This window comes from Filicampus tigris, chromosome 4 (assembly GCF_054856515.1).
Source record: "Filicampus tigris isolate MCC_2025a chromosome 4, RoL_Ftig_1.0, whole genome shotgun sequence".
In the NCBI taxonomy this organism is placed as follows: Eukaryota; Metazoa; Chordata; class Actinopteri; order Syngnathiformes; family Syngnathidae; genus Filicampus; species Filicampus tigris.
The window spans coordinates 25,456,257-25,483,854 of NC_141220.1; the positions used below are offsets into that span (position 1 = coordinate 25,456,257).

The 27,598-nt window shown below is 45.1% G+C and overlaps 1 protein-coding gene across 1 annotated transcript; it reads left to right on the plus strand.

Moving 5' to 3' along the window:
• Nucleotides 1-2,626: 2,626 nt before the first annotated feature.
• On the plus strand, nt 2,627-27,537 carry nuak1b (NUAK family, SNF1-like kinase, 1b). The gene is made up of 8 exons (XM_086027325.1): nt 2,627-2,930; nt 3,633-5,086; nt 11,857-11,977; nt 16,890-17,041; nt 18,235-18,300; nt 18,400-18,519; nt 21,648-21,780; nt 23,249-27,537. The coding sequence occupies exons 2-8, from the start codon at nt 4,811-4,813 to the stop codon at nt 24,325-24,327; spliced, it is 1,947 nt and encodes a 648-aa protein (XP_085883451.1). The 5' UTR covers nt 2,627-2,930; nt 3,633-4,810; the 3' UTR covers nt 24,328-27,537.
• The last annotated feature ends 61 nt before the right edge of the window (nt 27,538-27,598 follow it).

Here is a 27,598-nt window from a genome sequence, read left to right on the forward strand (position 1 = left end):
TGACAAAAAGTTGTAATTCTACGAGAATTAAGTGGATTAAGTTTCCGGATGGAAAATTGTTATGATTATTTGTGATTTTTCGGTATTGATGTTGTAATCTTACAAGAAAAATATATATATATATATTTTCAATCTAAAATGTATACTTCATTGAAGTTGTCTCTTTTCTAGATGAAAGTTGTGATTTCACAAGAATCAAGTTGCAGATTTTCAAGACAAAATGTATGTTTTTTAAGGTTGTAAATGTAATTTTGTTGTGTTGTAATTTAACAAGGAACATTTTTCAATATAAAACTTGTTTTATCAAATCAAAGTTGTATATTTTTAAATCATAATTTTATTAGATTAAACTAATATATTTTCGAAATGAAAAATGATATTGTCAAAATAGAGTTATATATTTTCCAAGATGAATCTGATTTCTGTGTGGCCCTAATACTCCATAAATTTGAGGCTCTTCATTCTATATCTATATTTTTATTCTATACATTTATTTTTCTGTACAGCTGTTAATTTGCCTGTTAGTTTGCCACTACTTGAAGTTTCTTTACACCTTTTGTGGCCTCAGGTGTAACTGTATTTGGTGTCTGTATTAATAATGGAACCATATGCCTCAAAAAGCAAATGTCTGATGATAACCATAGAACCGAAAATGGACTTTTAGGGATGTTCTAAGCAAGGTCACATCATGGCGTTATTATTTCCATAATTTACAGCGCTACCTGTAAAACGCCACCAGGTGACAGTAACGTTCTGTAAATATCTTCATTTCCCCTCTCTATTACATTCCAAGTTTATTGTTCGGTGGTTAACTTCTAACATCCGTAAATTCACACCAATGAACAATTTAGAGATTTCAATGCATCTGACATGCATGTATTTGGAATATTGGAGGAAGCCAGAGAAAACCCACGCAAGCACGGGTAGAATATGCAAACTCTACACAGAAAGGCCGGATCCCAAATTCGAAGCAGAAGCTTCAGAACTGTGAGGCAGACGTGCTAACAATGCCACCAGGAATGCTAATATACATTTATAAATGAAGTCCTGTACTGAATTACAAACGGCTATAATAAATTAGAAAATGTAGAAAGTAAGCATGTTTTTCAATGTAAATTATGTCCGTTAACAATATAAGGTTAATGGTTGATGTTTTGTATTGTAGTTATGACACACGCATACATGCAACTGTATTTCATATACCATAATGATATAACCATCTTTCGTCATAATAATTACTATACCTGTACCATATCTGATCTCTGTAAAACATTAACATAACCACAAGAGGTCGGTGTTAACCCTCAAAACAGAACGCCTGTCTAAGGAGACGTCAGGTCGAGCCATCCAAAACAGCTCGAAGTTGTAGTAATTTCCAAAACAACAAAGGCAGGCTGAGTTTCCTATCCTCCGAAGATTGTTTTTTTTTCCAACCATTGGTCCTTCCGTCACTTTATCTGTAAACAGGATTACACAAACAGTAACGTGGTCACTTAAACAACCCCAAAAAACCTCATCAATGAGTGTGGTGTGGATTCAGGAGGAAACCATTAAATGTTGGGTTCTCCCCCCACACACACACCCTGAACACTCACTGTGAAAGCAGATAAACTCCTTATTTCATTTACTTTGTGAGTGGTCTACCATTACCCAACGTGCAGTATTGTGTGTTATGTGAAGTTATGTAATGGAAAGTTTGTGTACAATCAGCAAGATCAGCTACATCCTTAAAATAGAATGACATCTCATACATACTCAATTGTCACCGAGTAGCTTTTGTTTGTTCAATTGCAGTCCACAAAAAGTACTAATCTGTTGAGTTTTCTGGAACTGTTTTGTATTTAGGGGCAGCACGGTTTGTGAAGACACTAACTGTTGGCTTTGCACTGCTTGAGCCGAAAGTGAGGCAGGCGTGTTAAGCAATATTTGAGAAATAAAAGAGGCTGAATTAATGTAACAAATATTACAGAACTTTTAGTAATGTAAATGCTTAGTAGGGCAGATGAAAAACTGAGGTGCCTGTATGTGGCCCGCTTTGCCCACCTTTGATGAAAGGATTAATTCCTTAAGTGTTTACGATGCAACTGGAGAAGGCAACCAGTGATGGCAAAGAAGGAACAGGATATGAAAACCTTACAACCGGAAATGGAGCGCTAACTGAAACGTAGGAAAGCGATGGGCTGTTCAATTCAATAATAAGACTAATTCCAGCAATATCTGGAAGGGAAAAAAAAGGCCCCTAGTTACAGTGTCACCCTTTTTGTTCCCTCTCCACTACTTGCCTGTTAGCTGTCTGTACAGTGTGAGTAGTTTTACTTCATTTTAGTTTTATGTTTAAATGGGAAGTCAACCCAAACATATTTTTTTTCCCAGAATATGTTCTATGCAAGCCCACGAGTCTAAACACGGCATTCTGATTAATATTGCTTTGCCCCCGCTTTTAGCTAGCTCAGGGGCCGGCCATTTTATCACTTCTGTCGACTGAAGATGACATTGAAGTTGCTCAGGGCTTAGATACAGCCAATCATGGCTCAGCTTCAGAAAACAGGGGAGCTGTGATTGGTTGTTATTTGAGCCCTGAACAACTAGATGTCATCTTCAGTCGACAGACGTAACAAAATGGCCGCCCCCTGAGATGGCGATAAGTGGGTGCATTTTGCTGCTTCATTTATATTCCACAAACGCAATATTAATCAGAATACCGTATTTCAACTTGTGGACCTGCATAGAACATTGACATTCCCTTTAACAATTGAGAATATTAGATTGCCACTTACAGCAGCCTATGCGGTCATCATCAAGTTTTTATGATGACATCATGAAGGTTTTTTTGGGGGGTTTTTTCAGACAAACTTTGAAGTCATTCTAGTTGGAAGTCATACAGCTGTGGATCCGGCCACATTGTGCTGGTGAGCCGAATGAAGTGTCTGGTGAGTATACTGTAATACTCTACACACACACAAGGATAGGGATGTTCGGCTTTTTGGGTGAAATTTCGAGATCGACCTAAAATACACTACAACCTTTCTGGTGAACTTAAATTTATGCTTCCCAAACGTTTGAATGCACAACCCCAACTGTTGAATCTTTCACAGTGATGTGTGGTGAGGTTCATGACTGGTGAGACACTATTCTTCTGGAGTCGGATGTAAAAATATGAACCCAAAATAGAGGATTTGCGTACATGTCAGTTTTGATATTCATTGAGGCATATGTTTCAAATAAGGTCAACATTGAATTTTTGAAAAATAGTTTTAAAAGCTTTTCATTATGCTTCAATCAATTCCACACTAGTCAACAATGTGATAGCAAGAAAAACAAAATAATATTTAAGGTCAATTGTTGTTGTTCTTTGGGGGGTATGGGGGGGTCAATCTCTCTTTGAAATAAATAAATAAATAAAGCATTCGATCTTGTAACGATCGCCGTTTTTCACTTCCTGCCCGTGCCTTTGAACACGAAATGCGCACATTTCGCTACTTTTATGACGAAATCATTCATCATTGAACTGAAAAAGAGAAGCGTTGTAAGCACGTAGCATAGAACGACTACGGATCATAATTTAATGTATTCAACTACTACTAACCATAAGTTGTTGTTTTTCTTTTCTTTTTTTAATGCTTCACATGCAGAGGATGGGACAACAGGGGGCGGCACTGCCTCACTCGCCTACCCTAACCGCACATCCCTGATTCTTTCAGTGTTTTCAGCGCGGTACCTGTGCTGTACATTTTGTTAGCGCACGAAGTCTTTGCGAGCAGATAGATTATTGTTGAGGAAAAGAGGAAGAGGGGGTCTGCGGGGCGGGGGGGGGGGGTGTCGCCAGCTACGCCCTCTGTTCATCAGCTGCAGCGGTTTCGAGAGAGAGAGAGAGAGAGAGAGAGAGAAAGAGAGAGAGAGAGAAAGAGAGAGAGAGAGAGAGAGAGAGAGAGAGAGAGAGAGAGAGAGAGAGAGCCTCACAAAGGAGGAGGAAGACACCAAAGGAAGATGATGACTGCGCAATCTCCGCCCACCGGCCTCGGATCCTTCCTTCCTCTACGTTGAGTAAAGAGGAAAAAAGCAAGAGAAAAGGACCAGAAACAAGCCAGACACGCGAGAGAGAAAAAGACGAGGAAGGAAGGGAGGGAGCCAGCCAGCAGCAAAACGACCATGGCAGTATCCACAGCGTCTCCGCTTCCGATCGCGTCTGAGCACCGCACACCTCAACCCGGGTCGACCGCGGCACGGAGCCCGCAGGCGCACGGCGACACGCAGCTGAGTCCGGATGAATGAGCAGCGGGCAAACATGAGGGTCATCTTCATCCAAAACGCCGGTTTCGTCGCAGCTTTCTCGCCTTGTCGATGTGAGTCAGTGATGTTGGCAGCGTTCAGGAACACAGAAGATGCGAGCGAGCCCCAAATGACACACGGACAGACCTTACTAGTCGATTAAGGAGTAGCCCATGTGATATATTTATTATTAGAGGCGCATTATACACTATATATTATCATTAAGTCGAATGATCGGCTGAACTAATATTATAATAGGTTATTATTACACAATTAATACCCATTTTTAATGAGATAAACGTATTTTTTGTAGGCTTTTGTATTCTAAGTAGATGATTAGGTCGTTAACATGATCGTTTTTTTTAAGACAATCTGGAAATGTTTGCTTCCACGTGGACGAATATGACAAGTAGCTTGTTCGTTATTCCTTGTAATTTATTTTATTTATAACTATTATTAGGCCTATAAGTATTACTGTATATTAATTTCTTATTGCTAGCTAGCGGGTGACTTATAAGAACACGCGCGTTAGACAAGTGAGATGGAGACCGCGTACTTGGCGCCCCGCCGGGGGGCGAGCCGCTCCGAGCCCCCCAGAGGCCAAAGCTGTGGAGGCGAACCCCGTACCCCACCGCTGCCCGCCGGACGCTCACCCGAGGAGACCCCGGCGGGCGGCGATGGCGACAGGAGGAACCCCGGCGTGAAGAAACACCACCACAAGCACAACTTGAAGCATCGCTACGAGCTGCTGGAGACGCTGGGGAGAGGCACGTACGGCAAAGTGAAGAAGGCCATTGAACGCCACTCCGGCAGAGAGGTAACGCATTACACATGCACGTTACATATGTTCATGCAGTACAGACACGCATGCATGTCGTTTTCCCTTTTAATGTGCAGTAGTGGGAAACGACGAACCGAAAGTACTGGTAATGGTCTCTGTACCTGTTTATTGTTCTGACCACTTTAGACTTTTACTGCCTACATTGAAAAAGAGACATCTGTACTTTGTACTCCTTACGAAATGAGAGAGGGCTGAAGTCAACAGTGGTTGAGATCTGGATTGATTGTTTTCTTGGGTTGCTGTATGGCAGTGAAACAGGGACAGAAGCAACATGGTGGAACATTAACCAGGAAGCATGCAAGGCAGTGGTAACATATTGGGAGAGGCAAGATATTCCCCATCCGTGGCCTTATTTAAGGGAATTGTTTGATGTTGTTGGCAACAAGAATAATCTGCTGCACAGAAGTTTTTTTCCTGTTGTGCCTAAGCATCAAGACGGGTATTTTATATAATAGACAGTGAAACATTTTACATGGCTGCTGTGGCGACCCCTTACGGGACAAGCTGAAAGTTACAACTTTTGCACTTATGTGCATGTCAGTATGTACAGTATGTTTTAAACGTTTATTTAATCACAGGAGTTGAATCGGTATGCCTACTTTTACCCATCTTTTTTTTTTTGAACAAACGTATCTTGATTTTTAAGTACAGCGTATGAACACTTTTGCCACTTCTGGCTATGTCTATCATCTGCATTTACGCAGCCCCTCGCTGCTCTGAATCCCCCCCGCCCCAAAGGCTCCTACACCAAAGGGCCCGTGGGGCCAACTGCACACACGCCTCAGTCCACGCAGGGGCCCCACCACCAGATGTCAGACTGCAAACCAGGCTACTGCGTCTCTGGCACCAATAACCACGCCCCCATCTCCTTCCCCCGGCCATTGCATCAGGTTCACCTGCACCATATACAAAAGAGGAAAAATGCAAAAGATGTATATTGAAAAAAAAAGCACAGTACAATTTGACTGTGACTTTAAACTGATGTCTAACAGAGGAAAGGTAAAGTACCCCCCGCCCCCTAGATTTTTGTTTATGCAAAACACATTGCCCGCCCTTGACGACAGCATCATCACGCTTGAGATGTATGATATCCCAACAGACCCGTACGTCCGATTATTTCCATGTGTGGCAAAATTTGACCCCGCATGGCCAACCTGGCAGGACATGAGGAACTTTCCATGGGCTGAAAATACTGAGGGGGAACTAAATATAGGTCACCAGCGTGTCCCCCATGCCGCTCCCTCAACACCACCGTCACCCCTCCAATATTACATCGCCTCCGGCCTTCTCTCCGTGGTTGAGTTTGTTTTGTTATTGACGTTGCTGCAGCTTCACTGTCAGTGTGACATGTTTTGCTCATTAAATTGCGCAACGTATACTTGTGGTATCTTATGCAGATAGTGAATGAGCTCATGCTTGGCTAAAAGAGAGTCTGGGTATGATTACTTACTAGAAAGCTACACTCCCGGGCTGTATAAATGACTTTTTATCAAGTCATGCAAAATCATGTCAGCACCGCAGGGAAATGAGTACCGGTATCCCCGACAAGCAAATGACTCTAATTTAAATGATTTTACATTCAATTTATCCTCTTTTTTTCAGACTTACGTGGCAAGCGTCATTTCTGTGTGTGTCTTGAGTCTTTTGCAGCTCGAGAACATAATTTCAAATCTGAGAATGTGGTGAAGAGAATTAGGAACGGTTTCAAATTCCAATCAGTTAGCACAAAAATTTTTGGCTCCTGCTTTTGCAAGCAAAAAAAAAAAAAAATTCATTTTCTTCATTTGAGTTTTTCAGATTATAGGTCAGATAAGAGCGTAAAAAGTTTTAAAATGATTAATTATGGTCTCATTGTTTTTATATCACAAAAAGCTGCCATTTGAACAGGGGTGTGTAGACTTTTTATACCCACTGTACAACCCACTTTGTAATTGTAATTCCACCTTATTGCAAGTTGAATTAATAATATGACATAGACAATAGTTATTGGGATTTTTAGTTCCTGACACTTTTTGAGTATCAACTCATTCACTGCCATTGACGAATTTACTTGTCTTTTCACAGTCCAGCCATTCAATCCCAGGAATTTATTTACATTTTTTTTCAATTTTTTTTTCAAACGTTAGGGTAAAAGAGTCTCTGAAAATGTCTGGCAGTGAATGATCTAAACATGTCCCGTGTCAAATTGACCCAGGAACATTTGTTGCTGTTTCTGAGAAACTACATAACAGAAGACTTATTTGCCCCACCAAATGCTATAAAGTCTCAAATTTGGCTTCATTAAACTTGCAGATGCCCTGAATAAAATATCTTTTTTCCATTGTCTTATAACAATTAATCACCCCGCTTTAATCTTTGCAACAGACGACCATCAATGTGCCCCATGAGTTCGGGCGAAGCTCTTGTGGCCGCATGGCAGATGCAGCTGAAGCAGTGCTAAGGACGTTACACAATGCACTTTGCGTGCACGTCCACGTCCACGTCCTCCCCGCAAAAGCCGAGAAAGCAAAGCAGATATATGGGAAGCGTGTGGAAAGGCCCGCTGAGACTTTAGCAAGAATGATGACACACGGGGCAGTCGTCACGTCAGCGAAAGCGTAACTGAGCGATTGTCCGCTTTAATCTCCGTAGCCATATGTTGAGAGTGGCAATCTGAGGCAAGCGCGATTAATCACGGGAGGGGGGGGGGCGGCGGCGGCGATCGTATTGACACGGCCATGTGTTTACGCACGCTTATGGATTTTGTTTCATGTTTTTATGGAGTGGCGAGACGGGTGTGTGTTCGTTACTATGACATCTGCCATCATGATGACTTAGTTGGAAAGGTCGCAGTGATAGAGAGTGACAAATGAACGGAACAGTCACAGCGGGGAACTGAAGTGACAGAGCGCCGACCTCTGCCAAGGCCGCAATCAAATCTTTAGCCTCCTGATTTAGGGGTTACACCCTTTCATAAGATCCGGCTGGCGTGGCATTAGCACCATATTTGAACTTAAAGGTTGGAAGGTCCCCGAAGTTGTACATACTTGGGAGTTGGATGTTGGTCGCGTAGTCTTTCACATGGCTGACTTTCCGGCGTGGGATCAGTTCCCGCTCCGCCTTCCCAATCACCCCCGCGATTGACTGCGGACAAGATACAAAGACCCAAGGACTTTTTTTTTTTGTTATATCAACACAAATGTCCACACAATATGGCACGAAATACGATACCCGAGGTTAGCCCAGTAAGTCCCAAAACATGTGAAAATAAAGATAGAACAATAACATGAGGTCAAATAAATATGATAAGGAGATAAGGAAGTTACGTATTCGTGGTTTGAATGTGCGTAAAGATGCACACATTGAGTTGTTACGACATGACTAGCCTTCCAGCGCAACCGCAGAAGGATGCAGCCCCTGAATTGGAATACAGCCATCAGGGATACTGTTGCACTCCAGTCCTTTAGGTGGCAGTCATGAACATTACAAAGTAGTGCCAAATTCCATTCCCTGCTCCTTCTACCGGTCTGGTGCCCCCACTTGTTCCCAATGTAAGCAGACTGTCACTGGTGTAAAACCGCTAGCAATCCTGGTGGCCTGGAAATCAGTGCGGTATGCACCCAAACAAGACCACAAAAGTCGATCGGCACATAAACATGACTGAAAAACGGGGGCTAAGAGGGTGACCGCCTCAAGGAGAGCCTCTCTCCTGAGCATAACAACATTATATTAATACAATCTTAAAGCATCACATTACATCATGGCTCAACAATGGAGAGGTACGGGAAAGGGAAACGGCCGACATTCCTGCGCTCTATGCAGCCCCGTTGATGAGGTATTACGATCTTTGGCTCGTTTTGGGAATGCATTTCTCCGTAAGAATGACGGGCCTCTTCCTCCCCCTCTCCCAATACAATACATAAGAGACGCCGGGGACTTTTAGCAAACACGGGGATGGGCGAGCTCACGATGAATCTTTCATCTGTTTTAATGGTCTGAGAGAGAGCAAGAAGTTGTCAGGCTCCAGTGGAGCGAAGCGCCGACTTTCACTTCAAACGGCCTTGTTACAAACCAGACGGGGGGTCGGCCCCATACCTGGCGGGGGCCGTGGTGGGCCGTGGGGTCGCGCCTGTTGACTGTGAGTGACAGTAATAGGGTTCCACTTGAGGACAAGCGTAGCCGCGTTAGCCAGCTGGCAAGTGGATGGTCTGCGGTCCTGTTTAATGATCCACGTCGGGGTCAGGGCGGGAGAACATGAGGAGATACACAACAGATACCTGGCGTGCTCTCAAGGCCCTTTTGTGGGCCTGCGTGCTCTTTCAACGGGTTAGCATTGCGGCGCCGCGTTAGCATCATTACGGCGCAAGATGGATTGCTCCGCGAAAAAATGCTAACTTTGCTTTGCATGCGAACTTTATAGGTCGTTACTCAGGTATTTCCTAAATTAGTGAATTCCTGATTTAATAAAAGCAGGGGGATGACTCACCTTCCGCAGCGCGGCGGTTTCGGAGACAAAAGGCTCGTAAATCGAACGAGAAGAAAGACAAACAATTTTTGCTAATTGTGAACATAGCGCCTGGACCCCTGGGGCTCCATCTTGTTTATTGTAGTATAATTTCTTTCAATTCTATGTCATCAAGGCATGCCCTGGAAGAGAACCATTCCGGTTTCGGGTTATTTTTATTGATGTACACGGTAATTAGCTTGGCACCGGCTACTGCCTGCGGTTAGGGCCGCATGGAATATAAAGCAGGGCTCCACAGAAGGCTCGTGCTGAGATAGCAGAGGACAAAAGTTTAAACTAACAAATGAAGGGACTCTGTAGCGGCTTCATCAAAGGAACGCCGGGACTTCATGCAAGAATGTTTAGGCTGCAATTACAATGACATGTGCACCGCTGTATATTTTATCGGTTTATTTGGGGTAGCCTCTCATTTAAGGCTTTTGCATATAGGCCTGAGGACTGGAACGCGCCCCACGGTAGCGTTGCCACGACAGCTTGACCTCCCCGTTGGCAAGCCGAGGAGCCATCGCTCACTCAATCCTCCTTTTCCCAGATTCCTCCTTTGAAAAAAAAAAAAAGATCCCGGCACGCCAAGCTTTTTCAAAAAAAGAGGCCAAGGCTTATTTTTTTTCTTTCCCAAAATGGAATGACTAAAAATAAGTTTGGTGACTTACTGCCCTTTCAAGGACTCTGACAGGTGAGGAAAACCCGGCCAGTGCTTTTGGGTCGCCCTCTTTTTCTCTTTTTCGGCTGCTCGCAGGTAGACAGTTATGGAAAAAAAAAACTTTTGCCAATCTCCCTCCCCTCTCATCTCTCAAGGGCGACACTGAGTAATACCTGGTTAAATATAGGCCGGGGGAAGGGAGCACCTGAAGAGCACAAAGCAAGCTTCCATTATAGGCCCCCGCACGCCAGCGCCTTCAATTCGCTCCACACTTGAAAGGAGAGTAAATGACGCCGTGTGAATGACGCCTCTACTTCTGACTCATCGTTCGTCTGGGTCGGCGGAGGCAGCTGATAGGGTCAAAGGACCACTCGCGGAGTGGGCCGCGAAATCAGGGCATCAAATGTCTTCCATTAATCACCGTCACAGAACAGAACAGTGATTACCTCACACGAGCCGGCGTAAAGTTCACTGATAAGATTATGCATTGAACATTTTGTTGTCGTACAGCGATGCAGTGTTGTCTTTTCCCATTTGTAAACTCTGCTGGCATTGCATCATTGCATTAATTCAATATTTGAACTCTGGTGAGTATGTGTGTGTAAATGCCGTTGATTTTTTTCTATAGTGTTTTTTCTATAGCGCTCGCCTTCATTCGGGTTGTGGCTGAGTTGGTGCCTTTCCCAGGAGATTTTGTGGGCGATGCAAGGGTACATTCTGGGTTGATGGCTGGAAATAAGCCTTTTCGCATGGCAGTCTGCGAGGCAAAATGTGCACTTTGCGCCTCACTTAGACCCTAGACCCACCGAAAAGCAAAACTGCAAGCAGGCGCAACGCCCTCACGTCAAATGACACGACAGCTGATGATGTGCTTGGGAATGCGGTGAGACTCCACTCCTCTAGGTGGCGATAGCGGCAAATAAGGTGCAAAATGCCACCGGAGGGCAAACTTTTTTTCCGCACTCCACTACAGTTAAGTGGTTGGTAAAAAGTAAAAATACCTTCTGCACCAACATTTAATGGGTTCTTCTTTGGCCTATATGCAAATGATCAATCTGGACCTTAAAGGGAAGTCAACCCCCAATTTTTTTTTCAAGAATATGTTCTACGCAAGCCCACCAGTTGAAACATAGCATTCTAATTAATATTGTGTTTGTGGAATATGAGTGAAGCAGCAACATGCACTCGCTTTTGGCCATCTCGGGACGGCCATTTTGTCAATTCTGTCGAGTGAAAATGACATCGCAGTTGCTCGGAGCTCAGGTAACGACCAATCACCGCTCACCTGTTTTCTGAAGCTGAGCCATGATCGGTCGTCATCTGAGCCCTGAGTAACTTCGATGTCATCTTCAGTCGACGGAAGTGGCAAAATGGGCCGCCCCCTGAGCTATCTATAAACGGGTGGATTCCTCATATTCCAAAAACGCAATAGTAACTAGAATGCCTTTTTTCAACTAGCTGGCTCACATACAGCATATTCTTGAAAAAAAATATGTTTGGGTTAACTTCCGCTTTAAATATATGGAATCTTGGAGTGTTTTCCCGTCGCGATTCTATTTTTGGCCGTTTGGCTGATAAAGGGCCTTCCCTTCTTCACAGGTGGCGATCAAGTCTATTCGGAAGGAGAAGATCAAGGACGAGCAGGACATGGTTCACATCCGCCGTGAGATTGAGATCATGTCATCACTCCGCCACCCGCACATCATCTCTATATACGAAGGTGAGCATATGATGTGCGCGACAAATTGTCACGCACATAAATACAAACGTACACGCTCGTAGGATTGTCATGTCATGACATGCAGAAGTCATAAAAAAGAAAAGACCTTAGACGTTCTTCTCTCCCTGCGCCTCGGAAAAGTTGGTTGGCTTTAGATGGGCCTTCGTGCGCGCACGTGTGTGTGCGTGTGCGCGCACGTGCGCGCGTTCCGAGGGATTGCCTCTCCCACATCTGAGAGGTCTCATCCTCGGTCTTGATCTCCGGGCCAGACATCTGCTGACACTTAAAAGACAACTGCAGCTGGGAACCAGACCGCACTTGTGAAATTTGCACGTGTACCCCGTATGTGTGTGTGCGTGTGTGTCTGCCTATATGTGAGTAATGTGTGTGTGTGTGTGTGTAGGATTGACCTCCGTCACCCAGGCATGCACACTGTCTGACTGCTGTCCACCGATAATGCTGAGAGAGAGCGAGGAAAGACCTTAAGTCTTCCCTCGAGCGATGTCAGCATCCATCTACCACAGGAAGCGACTCTTTAAATATCGAAACCTTTAAGACAGGTCATGCTAAGTCCACGGGTATTTGTAAAAACACTTTTTTTTTCTCCTCACTATGACAAAAAAAAAAAAAATGTGCGCACGTCAGGGGCGGAGCCACGGGTGGGCCCGGGTGTGCACCGGCCCACCCACATTGACAGACTGCCCACCCAGTGAGATTCATGAAAAAATAAATACTTTTACATTTTTAGTAAATCATTATTAAATTATTTTTGAATTTGTGTTTTGTTGTGTTTTTCATTTGATTGAATATTAAGAATGGTCTAATTGTAGTTGTCGAAGGAAGATGTTAACTTCATATTATTCAGATGAGAGAAATATTCAGGCCCACCCATTAGCCACGTTTTGGCTCCGCCCCTGGCGTACGTTGGCGTTTTAACATAACATTTCTGTCTTTATAAGAAATCGGAAGCACGTTACGACCCCTCCGTTTCTTTATGTAGTGGAAAAGCAAAGCTTATTCACGCAAATGCTGACATTTGAAATTGAAGGCGCTTTTACAGTGGCTACGTTTGCATGGACATATTTATTCGTATTAAACGGCTGATCAGAATAAAAATTCTTCATGTTCTGTTCACGCCCCATTCGGAGTATTCTGACCAGATCAAGCGAATTTGCGATCAAGATTTTATTCCGAAGAGAGATGTCGTTTATGTCGCTTGTTTAACTGATCGGGGATGGAAGTCAAGCCAAAAATTTGTTTTATTTCAAGACTATGTTCTATGCAGGCCCACTAGTTGTAATACGGCATTTTTTTGCGTTTGTGGAATATAAATTAAGCAGCAAAACGGCTTTTAGCCAAAGCACTTTTAGCCATCTCAGGGGCGGCCATTTTGGCACATTTGGGTTCAGATAACGACAAATCACCTGTTTAATGAAGCTGAGCCATGATTGGTCATTATCTGAGCCCTGATTAACTTCGATGTCATCTTCAGTCGACGGAAGTGACAAAATGGCTGCCCCCTGAGCTAGTTTAAAACGGGCCGATTTCTCATGTTCCACAAATGCAATATTTATCAGAATGCCTTGTATCAACTAGGTGGCCTGCATAGAACATATTCTTGAAAAAAAATGTTTGGGTTGACTCCCCCTTTGAAAAAAGAAAATGTTGGTATTGTGATTTTCTAGGAATGTTCTAAAAGCGTGTTTGGGTTGACTTCTCCTTTAACAGAGTGTAACAGTGTAAAAGAGGTTACTGAACGCCTCCACCCTGAATGACATTTACCATGAGATAAAAAAAAAAAAAAAAATTCAAGAGGCCAAAATGCATCGAATAATATTCGTGGCTAAAAATACCTGACATGGCCTCAGACTGCCAGGCCTGCATGGTGTGAATCGGAACCTTAGAGATTGCAATTAACGCCGAGCGTAAAAGGCTGAACAATTCCCATTGAAATCTTTCCACGTATTGCTCACAGTCAATCATCCCTCAATAATGCACTCCTGAGCCTGGGCGCCGTCCGTTAAAAGTCACAAGGCGCGGCAACGCGGTGCACTTTGGCTTGATTTGTGGCCCCTCGGCAATTCTTCATGCCCGTGTCAACCCGGCCGTTCTTGACAGCCGCCCCCGGCACAATGGCTGGCAGCCGCTTGTGTGCCAGGCGCCAAACTGGTCGAACCACTGTCCTTTTGTTGCCTTTCAAAGTCCGCACGTTGTTATCTGGAGAGCGCATACAACAAACGGCGGCGTTTACCGTGGGAGCGTGCCAGCAGGCTGAAGGGCTGAAGTGCAGCTGCTTTATAAACTCCCTGAAGTCAGCCGACTGCACCAGGAAGCTGCAGCACAGCAGGCACGTTTTGTGCCCTCGCTGTACACACATAAACGAGGCCCCCGAAAAATGAGTGTACCCGCCGCCACCCTTTTTTCTATTGCTCCGGCACGATGTCTTGCGTAAAGCAACGCCGAACCAGCCGAGTGCGCGACGTTTCACCGCACTTTTTTCCACACTCACATTCTGCATCCATCAGCATGCTGTGTGGCACTTTTAACAGAGGATTCTCTTGTTCCTCAGTGCCCCCCAACCCCACCCTCCACTTTGTAAAACAACCACTCAAAGCCCCTAGTGTTGTAAATGCACAAATTGCTACATGCAACTAAAAGGCTAGTTGTGGAAATGTGGTTGTAGCGACACTGAGAACAAGCTCGGGTTGAAAAGTATCTTAAGTCTGACAAATTTATCAACTTACTCCTCCTTTTCATAGTATAATAAATGACTTTCCGCAATGAAATCGAATTCATATCGTAACCATTGAAGACTGAAAGCATCGCTCAGCAAACAAAACAAAGGGTGAAGTTGTCTTTTTTTTATCCGTGGGAGCCTGTTTAGGCAGCACCTAGTTCAGTCTGCTAATAGTGAAATGCTTTATGGCTCCATTGCTTCAAGAGGCAGCAACTACAAAAACAAAGAATTGATAAGAAGCTTAAAGTTTCTAAAATCCCGCACGATTGTCAAAATAAAGTAAATCGTTTTTCTGTCCCGTGCGTACTCCAGATCACAATCCCAAATTATGTAAGACGTGTAATCAGTCCAGCAATGGAGGTCAAAGGTAAACCAGGGGCGAGAATGTGCACATGAAGAGCAACTCCACCAGGTCAGGTCACGGTGCGTGTCAGACCGGGTCACGGCTCCGTCCGCCAATCAGAAAGGCCCGATCTGCTCACCCCCAAACCCCCCCGCATCCCGTCTGTGGCTTCCTCAGCGTCCAGACAGTCAATCAGGGAGCATTACCATCACTCGGCAAGTGTGTGTTTTTGCAGAGGATTATATCTTTAAAAAGAACCCGGGAAGGAGAAGAGGAGGGGGGGGGGAATGTGACAGGCTATGAAGGTGCTCACTCAAGGGTGCGGGAAAGCCGAGCCCCTCACCCGTTGTGACCCCGCTGTGTGGGAAAAAAAAAAAAAAAATCAAGCCCCGGAATATGGAGCAGACATGTTGTTGCCATCTTGTCTGTCTTCCACTTTCGTCGTCTTAATGAGTGATGTCACCAAGTTGAAGTGATACGCCAAATGGCAAAACCATGACACTGCTTTTAGAGTGATTCTCTTATTTCACTTGAAACAACATTTGAGTCTACCTATTTCCTTTCTCTAGTAACCAGCAATAGAACATAGGTACATTTTTAAGAAATGTAGCCGCTTTGCCCAAAATCAGGAGAAAAATACTTTTCATTTAACTTTTGGAGATAGGCCGATGACCCTGGGAGTTCTCTTTTTGTTAGAATTTTACTACAAAGACGCGTATTGGTAAACATTTTTAATAATACTTTTTAAAAAATCATCACTATGCAAATCTGAAAAATTGTTCAATAAAACGCCAATATTTTCCTTTTTACTGAAAATGAATATCGGCTCCAAATATCGGTTATCAGCTTCCTTGACTACTAATAATCGGTATCGGCCCTGAAAAAAACATCGTCCATCTCAACTGTATATGTTCCCTTGTCGAGTGTACTGCATGCTTCAGATTGTCAGACTAAAGGTCTGTTGACCGTGCTGTGGAACCACGACAGTGAAGTCGCCCTACCCCCACTGTAAACAGTTGGCAAACAGGGTGGACTTCAAATCGAAAATGTTGCACCGCTACCGCCTGCAAAGCGCTTTGGCTCATTACCTCTCCTCAAATGCTTGCAATGTAAAGTGGCCGACACCTCGGACCATTGAATAAAAACGTATCAAACGACATAACACGACCTTGGCACTGAATGTTTTGATTACAATGGATGAGTTAAACTCAGCTGCCAGGCACATGAAAAGCTGGAAAATGTTTTTTCATTTGATTTTGTAAAAGGTGTGAACCTTGTCTTGAGAAAGACGCAGAAAATTAAATGTGCAAAGGGATAAATAACCAATGGCGGACTGTTAACAACATCACTGTCGAATGAAAACCGAGTCCCGTGCTGCGTGACTTACTTAGCAACCCCTACCCTGCGTTGTTGCACCGCAGTATTGTCCAATCGTTCATACGAGACTATCAGATGAACGTCTCCGCGTGCCCGTTGGGGAATGTGGGAGTGCGTTGAGAAATGTGGTGACATGATGTTGATGTGTGATGTGTCAAGGGCATCGCTTGACACAGCAGCAGAGCGTCTGTTTGAGAACCCCTTTGGCGGGTCTCCGACCCGCCGTCCCCGAGGAGCTCTCTTGATTGAGTTAACAGTCCCTCCCTGCTCTGTCGGGTCAAACGCTCGAGGTGGGGTTTTAGATGTTGCAATGGGAGAAGTGTGCTATTCCCATCTAAAAGGCGTATTCGTCCTCTCGACATGTCTACAATGGAGCCCTCGCATCTCATCTGTTCCTAATATATACGGGGGGACGCGCTGTGACCGTGTCTTCTGATTGCCCCCCCCCCCCTCAGTGTTTGAGAACAAAGACAAGATCGTGATCGTCATGGAGTACGCCAGCAAGGGCGAGCTGTACGACTACATCAGCGAACGGCGGCGCCTGAGCGAGCGGGAGACGCGACACTTCTTTAGGCAGATAGTCTCCGCTGTGCACCATTGCCATAAGGTGAGAATCCGCACACCGGGTCCACTTTGTAACATTCACCATGCACCCCCACACCATAGTTAATCTGCAAGCCTTTTACACCGTATGCTTTTCTCGGCGCACCGCTGCAAGAGCGTCATCTGTTTCCGAGCGAAGACGGAACACAGGCCAGTTTAATTCAGGCTTATACGCTCTTGATTACAACACAACAGGGGAGGCCCCCGCGTCAGTGCTGTCCTCGTCTGACACACCGGTGGCGGGTGTTCCAGGATACCCCGATAAAACCGGCCGCGATCTCCCCCGGGGATTCGGCTTCGGCCGCGCCCGTGTCTAAACTCGTTGTCCGCACCTCGGGAATTCCCACCAGATTGGCTGGGCTCGTTTAGATGGGCTTCCCTGCTCCTCAGATGGAGATAAGGATGATGTCATGGCCCCCAGATAGGAGAGTCCGTCACAAACAATGATCTCTCAGCTTTACCAGATCATCTCAAACTGGGCGGGGCAGCATGACTCACCGCCACAACCGGCAAGCAACGATTTCATCGTCGATGCAGCCAATCAGGCGGTGCCATGCAGATGTGGCCCCCCTTAGGGAGTGTTACATAAGCCCCTACCACCCCCCCCACCCCCCCGGCGGCTCAGTATATGGTGAAAATATAATTGGCGCGATCTGGAAATGACAGGCCAGTGGAGTTGTGACAAAGCCACAGCGGATGTCACCATGAAGACCTCAAACAATGGCAGGGTTTCACTTTAGGGTAAACCATCCCTTTGTAGACCTCGAATAAAAATCAGAAATTGCATGTGAATGCCGAGAGATGCTGAACAGGAATGCCAAAGACGCAATCAAAAGTGTCGAGCCAAAACCGTTTGGAAGCTATTGCCGGTTTCATTTCTCTCACTGTCCTCTCTTTGCCGAGAAGTAAATACAGGAGAACCTCCTCCACTGTTGTTTTTTTGGTCAGCGTCTTGTTGCAGCTGAGGCGTTCAATGCGGCGTATTTTTTTATTTTATTTTTTGCACTTTCCCACAGCATCATTTTGAAGTGGAAAACAATTTATGTGGCGGGAAAGTGGAATTAGGTGATATTAAGGCGTCATTGCCTCGTCGTTGCTTTTCTTTCTGAGAGTTTAGCTCTGATCTTTTTGCAGGAAAAGTCGAACCTCAGAAGAGTTAGTGCATTGTTAATGATTGATATGTGTGTCTTCTTTCAGAATGGAGTGGTGCACAGGGATCTGAAACTGGAAAATGTGCTACTGGATGAAAACTGTAATATTAAGGTAACCTTTAAGAAAAAAAAAAAAAAAAAAAAAAATCTCTTCAACTGATTCATGAGCGATGGATAAATGCCAGCGTTCTCTCATTCTTTCGATTCGCAGATTGCTGACTTCGGCCTGTCCAACCTCTACCACAAAGACAAGCTGCTGCAAACCTTTTGCGGCAGCCCGCTCTACGCTTCGCCAGAGATCGTCAACGGGAGGCCATACCGCGGGCCGGAGGTGAGCGCCAATGACGCAAAGGCTATAAAGTGTGTTTGCAAGTTTCCATTTGAGAAAACCATCCTCGCTCTTAGCTCTCGGTGGCTACGTTTACGAGGGCAAAAATTCTTTCATCCGATCGGAGTTGGGATTAAAATTGTGATCGGATGCACCGTTTTCATGGATACTAAAAATTTTGATCAAGGACTTGCGTGTTCATATTTCGATCGGAAAACATTATTATTTTGACATGCGCAGGTTGACCAAATTACAGGAAATAGTAGTAGAAGAAGAAGCCGTAGCGACTTCCGTGTCAACAAAACAAGTCAGTCCATTTCTGCTTTGAACGTTAGCGTTTTTTCCCGTATTTTTCCCGTTTGCGCTGTTACGTCGAGGTAACACTTCGTGATGGAGCTGAAATTGTCCCAGTTCAGTCTTGCACTCGCTTTCTCTGCTTTTTTTACCCCCCAAACTTTATTGAATCAAACAGCTTGCTCTGCTTCTCCTAGCTTCCGGGTAATAACTGAAACGCGTATACAGATGTCACAGTCATGCGCGGTAAAGACGGTTTATTCCGAAATTGCAGAATAATCGTTTTCATGTGCGCCGATCAGATCATCAGACGACATAAACCACCCCTCTCGCTCGTGATAAAATCTCGATCGGAATGGGCTTGATCGGATCGGAATATTCCGAAAGGTGCGCGAAGCATTTTTATTCCGATCATCCGGTTTTGAACCCGAATAAATGTGTCCATGTAAACATATCCAGTGGCAGATTTCCCGGCATTGTTGACACCTTTTGTAATCATCGCCATCACCATGGCCTGTGCACAGAGAGGAGTTATAAGTCTTATTTGCAGTTCTTTGATGGGATTAGCACCGGTCTCCAGTCGAAAGGAGATCTCTCTTGCAACTCCACAGTTGTCCAGCCCAAATACTGTCTTCTTCCCTCCACCGCCTTTTTCGCGTTCCCTCCTTGAGATATCCTTTGATGTGAGAAAGCGGACGATAGATGCCGCTTATACCTTCCCTTCAGTCTAATTGGATTGGAATGAGCGGCATAGCCTCAAAGAGCACTCGTGAGAATGTCTCTGAGGAGTGCCGAAAAAGTGTAAAAGGAGTACGGCGCAGTATAGTACGGTAAGGCATCGCTAAGAACATTTCAGTTTCATTCGTCTTGTCTTTGTCCACATTTTTGGGACAAAGAGCACCCAATGATGTGAAATTGATGTCAGCAATCATCATAATGACAATGTGTGCACACATGTTGATGACACGTCGCCTGGCAAATGTGATTTTTTTTTCTTCGCGGTTTTACTTTATTTAGGGCTAGAGAGCGCTTTTGTTTTTTTTTGTTTTTTATTAAAGAGGAAGGCATTCTTCTCTTGACAAGAATATGTTCTATGCAGCCCCACTTGTCTAAACACTTGTTTGTGGAATATGAGTTAAATAGTAAAATCCTGCCGTTTTTGTCCATCTCAGAGGGCGGCCATTTTGTCACTTGCTGTCAACTGAAAATGACATCCAGTTGCTCAGGTAACAACCAATCATGGCTCAGCTTCAGAAAAGAGGTGAGCCGTGTGAGTGGTCGTTACCAGAGATTTTGCTGCCTAACTCATATTTCACAAACTAGAGAAGGTGCATAGAACTTATTATTGCCAAGAATTGCCCCAACTGGTCTTAATCATGCAAAGTGTACTGAACCATGAAAGATTGCCGCTCGAGTGAGGGTCAAAATGGGACAAAGACGATTCAATGTAACCGTTCCTCCCGCCACAAATATTTTGCGCCGGGCAGTGGCCGCACCAAAGCGCGGAATAGACTAAATTACTTTCACTTCCAAAAAAACAAAAGACGGGAGAAAGTTTTTCCTTTTAAGTAACCGTGCTGAAACCCAACCTTCGCACTTAGGCGTAATTCACTATAATTTCCCCGAGAGTCCTAAAAAAACACCGCTGTCCGATCTCAATTGAAAATTACACGTCCACGGTTGGGCCGAGGCCGCAAATTACAGCAAACGCTTTGTCAAAAATAGCACACAACAATAGAGCGCGCCCTCATTCGCCCTCGCAAGACGGACCAATAGCAAAGAGAGAACGACGCATTCTTGGTGTGAGTCCTCGGCCTTGGAGGAAGTCTCTTAACTGCTCTTATCTAATTTCCTCTTTGCGGACCTTGCGTCGGTAATTTGGAGAAGAACATTCCGCCAATTCTCTCATCCCGCCGCTCACTCAACACCGACCAGATGCAACACTGTCACACAAGCAGACGCTTTTGCTAATCAACGAATGGCAGCCGGTCAGCGGCAGCGTCTCTGCTGGTCTCGTCCACCCCCGGCTGCCTTACACCCCCACGTCGTTTCCCCCCCGTACCTCGTCATGCCCCAGACACCGAGTCTTATGTAACCGCGTACTCAGAAAGCCGCATCGCATTAGGTTGGCGGTCAGAAAGTACTTGCTTACGCCTGACAGAGCAGGAGGCAGAGGAAAGGATTTATCAGGATGGAAACGAGCCATTTCCCACCGGAGCGCCCGCGTTCGTCATTCCAACTGCGAAAGACGGGCCGGTGAAGCATCGCGGCATCGCCGGCCCCGACGAGCGTGCGCGGAAAAGCCATTCGAGCGCTTATTAACGTCAACATAATCTCCGAGGCATAACTCAAGGGTCTGTTGATGCGAGGCAGAGCTGAGTTCTTTCCACAACATTTATTTGAACGCCATGAGTCATTAATCACGTAAAAGACCACTAAGTCACAGTTGCATAATGTAACATTCCTTAGCCCAGCCACATGCATAGGTAGAGTGAAAGTGAACCTCCAGTTATTCGCTATTCACAAAATCACTCAGTTGTGTGTTTGTTTTTTAATCTGTGGCAGCTCTTCATTCACTGCCATTGACGAATTTACTTGTCTTTTCACAGTCCAGCCATTCGATCCCAGGAATTTATTTATATTTTTTTTCAAATTTTTTTTTTTCAAACGTTAGGGTAAAAGAGGGTCTGAAAATGTCTGGCTGTGAATGAGTTGTGAATATTTTGGGAGGAAGGCCTCAGTTAGTCCCGTTTTTTTTTCTTTGGGGCAATTTGTGGCGAACGGTGGTGGCTTACTATACGCATCTAACGGGATGGACTTGTTTGGTGTCTTTCCAGGTGGACAGCTGGGCACTGGGGGTGCTGTTGTACACGCTGGTGTACGGAACCATGCCATTTGACGGGGGCGACCACAAGAACCTCATTCGCCAGATTAGCAACGGCGAGTACAAAGAGCCCACACAATCCTCAGGTACGACGGGATCACATCATTTACACACCAGAAACACACAAGAATCGAGAAAGAAATTCAGAATGGTTCGATAAAGCATGGTCCTACTTCCTGTGCTCGTTATGCTGCGCTCCATTTTCTTACTGCCGTCGCTCTCTTGCCGGGGTAAAATGAGAACTCATTGAATCATCCCGTCGAGCTGAGCCGCTCCGTACGAATCGAATCGTAATCCTACTGAATCGAATCATTCCGCTTTTAAATGAACCGTCCTTGAATGCTATCGCACCCCGTGCACCGAGATACGTATCAAATCGTCTTTTATTGGAGACTCAACTTGCATGCTAACGTTAGCTTACCCTGTTGTTGTGCCTTACTCTAGTTTGCGACATCGTGGTATTTTACTCCAGACTTTCCGCTAACCTTCTGTACTCAATTTTGTGCTACCCTCAGCCTCCTCTTGGGAAAAAATGTCTCCACACCCGAGAAATGAACGCACGAGACTCTCATTCACTTCCGTTGTTTTTGTTTGCTAGCATGTCTGGTTTTCCTGACTGACGTGGTCAATGTGTCGTAGTTTCCCGTGGCGCTCTTTCCTCATAGAAAACTGTCGATCACTTTTTCAGTTTTTCTTTTCATTCCATCCACGTTGTCACACTGAAGGAACAATTTTCTGTCATTCAGTCATCAGAGAGTAGCTCGACCCTACCTATACTTTTTACCATACTGCACTACTGCGGTCAGTACCCCAACCGCAGTGTGACAAAATCAGATCAGTTATTTTGGTACCCTATGCAAGTTTTAAAAAACTGTTCATAACTCCATTTTTTTTCCAGTGTCATTACGAAGTACGCCTATACTTTTATCCACCTTATACAAATGGTAAATGGAGTGCAGTGCACTTAAATAGTGTTTTTATTTACACCATATGGTGCCCAAAGTGCTTTACAAAGCCTGACAATTCAGACAATCATGTATGGACTGCTATCATGAATTTCTGTGATATTATTCTGTATCCACCTTACCCCAAGCAAAGAATAATGTATTTTGTTTTTTAATCAATAATTCTTAACTGTACTTAACCTTAGCTTAGAATGCTAACGTTGCCAACATCGTTTTTAGCCATCTCTGGGGGCAGCCATTTTGTCTTCTGTCGACAGAAAATGACATCACAACCGCTCACAACGACCAATCATGTTCAGAAAACAGGTCAGCCGTGATTGGTGGTCGCGAGCAGTTGTGATGTCATTTTCTGTCGACAGAAGACAAAATGGCCGCCCCGGGAGATGCCTAAAAACGAGTGCATTTTGCTGCGTAACTTCTATTCCACAAACGCAAAATTAATGAAAATGCCGTGTTTCAACTAGTGGGCCTGCTGGGAACATATTCTTGAAAAAAAATGTGTTTGGGTTGACTTCTTTTAACATTAGTGTTCTAGGGTTAATGATGTTTCAAATATAGACATTTTTGTGTTTATTTGTATTTTTCATAGATGCACGGGGCTTGATCCGTTGGATGCTAATGGTAAACCCCGAGCGCCGAGCCACCGTAGAAGACATCGCCAATCACTGGTGGGTGAACTGGGGCTGGAAGAACACCGTGTGTGACTGCGACGCCCAGCGGGACCGCAACGGCTCGCCCATGCTGGCCCGCTTCATCGACTGGCAGAACCGCACTGAGCCACGCGGTCCTGCCGCCAAGCCGGCCGCCTTGCCCTCGCTACTGCGCCAGAGGCCCAAAAAGTCCAAGAAGGAAAACGTGGAGGAAGGCGGACAGACGGACGGTGGCGGCGAAGACAAACCGGGACTGAAGAGACCCAAAGGCATCCTGAAGACCAGGGTGGCAGGGGAGCAGCAGTTGACCGGTGCGGACGAGGGCCAGAAGGCCGGGCCTGAGCAGGCGGGAGCCGACGGTGAGGCCTCCGGTCCGGAACGAGAAGAAGAAGAGACGCCGTTTGGGGGAGGCTCGCCGGCTAAGATGGTGCCCAGCCTGCCCAAAAAAGGCATCTTGAAGAACAACCAACAGCGGGAATCAGGGTACTACTCATCCCCCGAGCGCAGCGAGTCTTCGGAGCTCCTGGGCGGAGCGAGCATGACTCTACTCGCCACCTCGCCGCCCAAGAGAGCCATGGGAAGGAAGGGCATCTTGAAACGCAACGGCAAGTACTCCACCTACAGCGGTCCGCCCTCGGCAGCGGCCCTGGCGGCCGGGGGGGCCCTCGGCGAGCCCCCGTCCGCCGCCGACTCGGGCCTGTCGCGCAGCCAGAGTCGGCCGTCCAGCATGGTCGGGGAGGACGGCGGCAGCACCAACAAGTCGGCAGAGTGGCACCCCTCCACGCCGCACCTGCGCCCCAACATCAGAGCGTGCGTGTCGGCCGAGAACCTGCTGCACCTGGCCAACTTCGCCAGCTTCCAGCCGCCGCCCGCCGCGCTCCAGGGCGCCAAATTCGGCCGGGGCCCCAGAAGCAAAGGCTCCCCGCAGGACAATGGCAGCTTCTCGTTGCTGGGGGACCTGGAGGACATGACTCAGGTGTACCAGCAAGCCCTGGACATCAGCAGCAACCTCACCTAACACACGGTACAAGAAGCACAACTGTGTGTGCGTGCGCGTTGGGGTGCGTGTTTACGAGGCATTAACGATCGGTGTGTTACCGGGATACATACTTTGTGAGGTTGTCCAAACAGGGCTGAAATCTTGATGGAGTTGTTCGGCGGACACACACACACACACGCACCCACCCACTCATCGGTGTACTTCGGAAGCGTATTGGTGCTCGGTATCATGTAATTACGTGAAAATACGGAAAGTCAACTTGGAAATTGTGTGGTAATATCTTTTCACATTATCACGGGGGCCTATCGTGTTATTTCAGCATTTGATATGCGGCGCTGAGAACTAGAGCGGTCGCACTCCATTGTGGGCTTTTTGCGGGAGAGTGATTTCATGTTGGAAAAAAAAAAATGGCTCCTCCCATTTCAAAATACTTATTAGATTTGAATTGGATATTGAAAACGATACTCTCGCTTCGTGCCTTTTCTGTCATTTAACGTTGCCCTTTACCTTGTTTCAACGTGGAAACCTATCTCAAAATAATGTGATACGATATCGTCATAACGTGAAAACGATGACATCGTCAGAACTATTTTTGTCTGTGTTGCAGCAATACGCTTCCGTTGAGTACCCACTCAAGTGCACTTCTCAGGCCAGTGGAATATCCGTCAGGGCTTTTGTGAACCGAATCTGACACACACACACACACACACGCACGCACGCGCGCGCACACGCAAAACGCCACCCATGTGTGTTTCTCAGCCCCCGCCCTCCCCCGTCCACTTTGCCACCTCGCTGCGTTTCCGCGTTTACACACTCGACAAGAAGCGCAGAACCCCAACCCCACCCCCGCAAAAATAGAAAAAAAAAAATCTGGTCGTCCGTTTACAAAAGCACCTTAAAGAACTCACACAGAGCACACAGGCTTTTGTGAGCTTGACTTCCTTTTTTATTATCGCTATTTTGGAAGACAGGATTGAAAAGAAAGAAAGAAACAAACCAGGGTCTTATTCCAAAAAGTTGCTGATTTATTTATTATTATTTGTGTCGCTTTTTTTGTTGTTGTTGTTGTTGTTGTTGTGCAAAACTTGATGGCCGTTTGCTGTTACTGGAGTCCAAAGTCTTTATGTGCGGGACTGACATATGGAATTGTTATTAATTGATCAAACCGACACTATAACCATTATGTCTGTGCATTGTATGTTAATAAGAATCTGTGTGTGCTAAGGGTGGGAAGCAGGTGCGAAACGTCCTGATAACAACGGAGCCCAGAAAGGGAACTCGAATGTCATTGGATCCAGCTGGAGCGGTATCGATATTGTATCCCACCCCTATTGCGTACGACGGTTGGTGGGGAATATGTAGGAAGTGCCTTTTTTTTCTTATGTATAATCCAAAAATGAGTTTGTCATTTCCTGCATAGCCAAGCCAAATTGCGTTTGTTTATGTCGGTATGTTGACACTCGCCTGCGGTGTTTAGCTTGACGCGCTTTGGCTTGGTTTGAGCGGCTGCCCCCTATAGGCCCGGAGGTGCACTCACCGCCACGGTTCATTTGTGTTTTTATTCGCCGTATTTCTTTGCTTATTTAATTAAGGTCATGATTAATAAGTGAGCCGTTTTTTTGTTTTGTTGTTTGTTTTTTTTTCCCTCCAAAGACTTTGTAATTGTCAGACTGGTTAACGTTTCTAAACCAAGGGTGTGCTTATCGGCACTTTTTTCTTAACTTAAAATTTTTTTCGCAACTTTACTGTGGGGATAAAGTGTCCCCACCCCCGAAGCTAAACTACCAGGTGCTTTTTTTTTTTTAAACCTACTGCTGACTAAGCCAAATGTTGGGTCCCGCCAGACACAGGTGGGGGTGCGGCCCTCCAGCTGTGTACACTGGTGCGCTATGTCAAGCGAGCACAATTAACCGACTATTGTTTGAGAGGAAGTTGAATTGCGGGAAGAGAGGAAAGTGAAAAGAGGAGCTTTGCGGGATTTGTTTTCTGTCAAAGGACTTGTGAGGCAGGTTGAAATGAATAGATAAGGGAAAGTCAAGTTCGAAGGTAGACGGAATGTTCTCCAACCAAAGATGTGAGCAAGCTTTGACATAATTTACGAGGCCGAGGGAGTACCGAGGACCCTCCGGGAATCCCCCCGTGGCCGCCGCCGGAGTATGAAATCATGTCTGCGTTGACGTAAGCTCTCATTTTGTTGTGTTCACTCCCCCACCCCGCCCTCACCTGGAGGCTGTTGATACAGCTCTAAAACTGCAAATGGGAGACATTTGATTGACGCCGTCCCTAAAAAAAAAGTTTGGGAATGATGTGGCTGGAAAAGTTGAACGTTGCTGGTGTGAAGGAAGGTTGTCATGGTACTGGTCCAAAAAAAACCTTTAAAAAAATCATCAAAGACACATTGCGTATTGTATTGCATTCTATTGCCTTTTTTTGTGTATTTTTATTATTGTTGTTAACTGGATTTACAGTGATCAGATTATACTATGTTAGTATTTTTTTCTTTTATTATGCTTCTGTTTTTGATTTTACAAAATATAAGAACTTTTTTTTTCTTTTTTTATGGCAAGGCTGGAAAATTTGATTTCGGTAAATTTGGTCACAGTTTTCCTCTCTTTTTGTTAGCTCACCACCACCACCACCTTGAACGAACCAAATAAAAAATAAAGGAAAAATAACATTTTTACCAAAGCGCACGTGTCCGAAATGCTGGAAGAACACAAAGACGATGAAACTGGAATAATATCTGTTAGTGAGCAAGAAGTGGAATCATAGGAAAACTTACTGGATATTGTTTTTACAATAATAAGAATAAATTAGTATTATGTTATTTAAGTATTCTTTCTTTCCTTGTGGCTCATTACTCTTGTTGCCATGATTTTTATTTTATTTTTTTGGGAGCGATCCTGGACTGCCAACATGGATTAAGTTGTGTGCCTTTGGTATCTTCTATGTACTTTTTTTTTTTTTTTTTTTTTTTGGATAATGCAAATGATTATCAACGTGGTTTTATACTTGTATTTATTGGTGATCAAGCCATTTAAAGTCATGATTTTTGGCCTGTTTTGGGAAACAATGTTTCGAGTCAGCATCATCTCATTTTGAAGGCAACAAATCGAGTTCAACTGTGCAACTCCTGTAAAGTGTCTTAAGTTTGGTTTGGTTCAGCACAATATCTGCAGTGCTGTAACAACAAATCACAAATCAATAAATGGATCTGGAACAACATAACCTTGTCATGTTGTCTTTCTTTAATATTGTCTTTGACCACTGAGATGGCCCTGTTGTCATG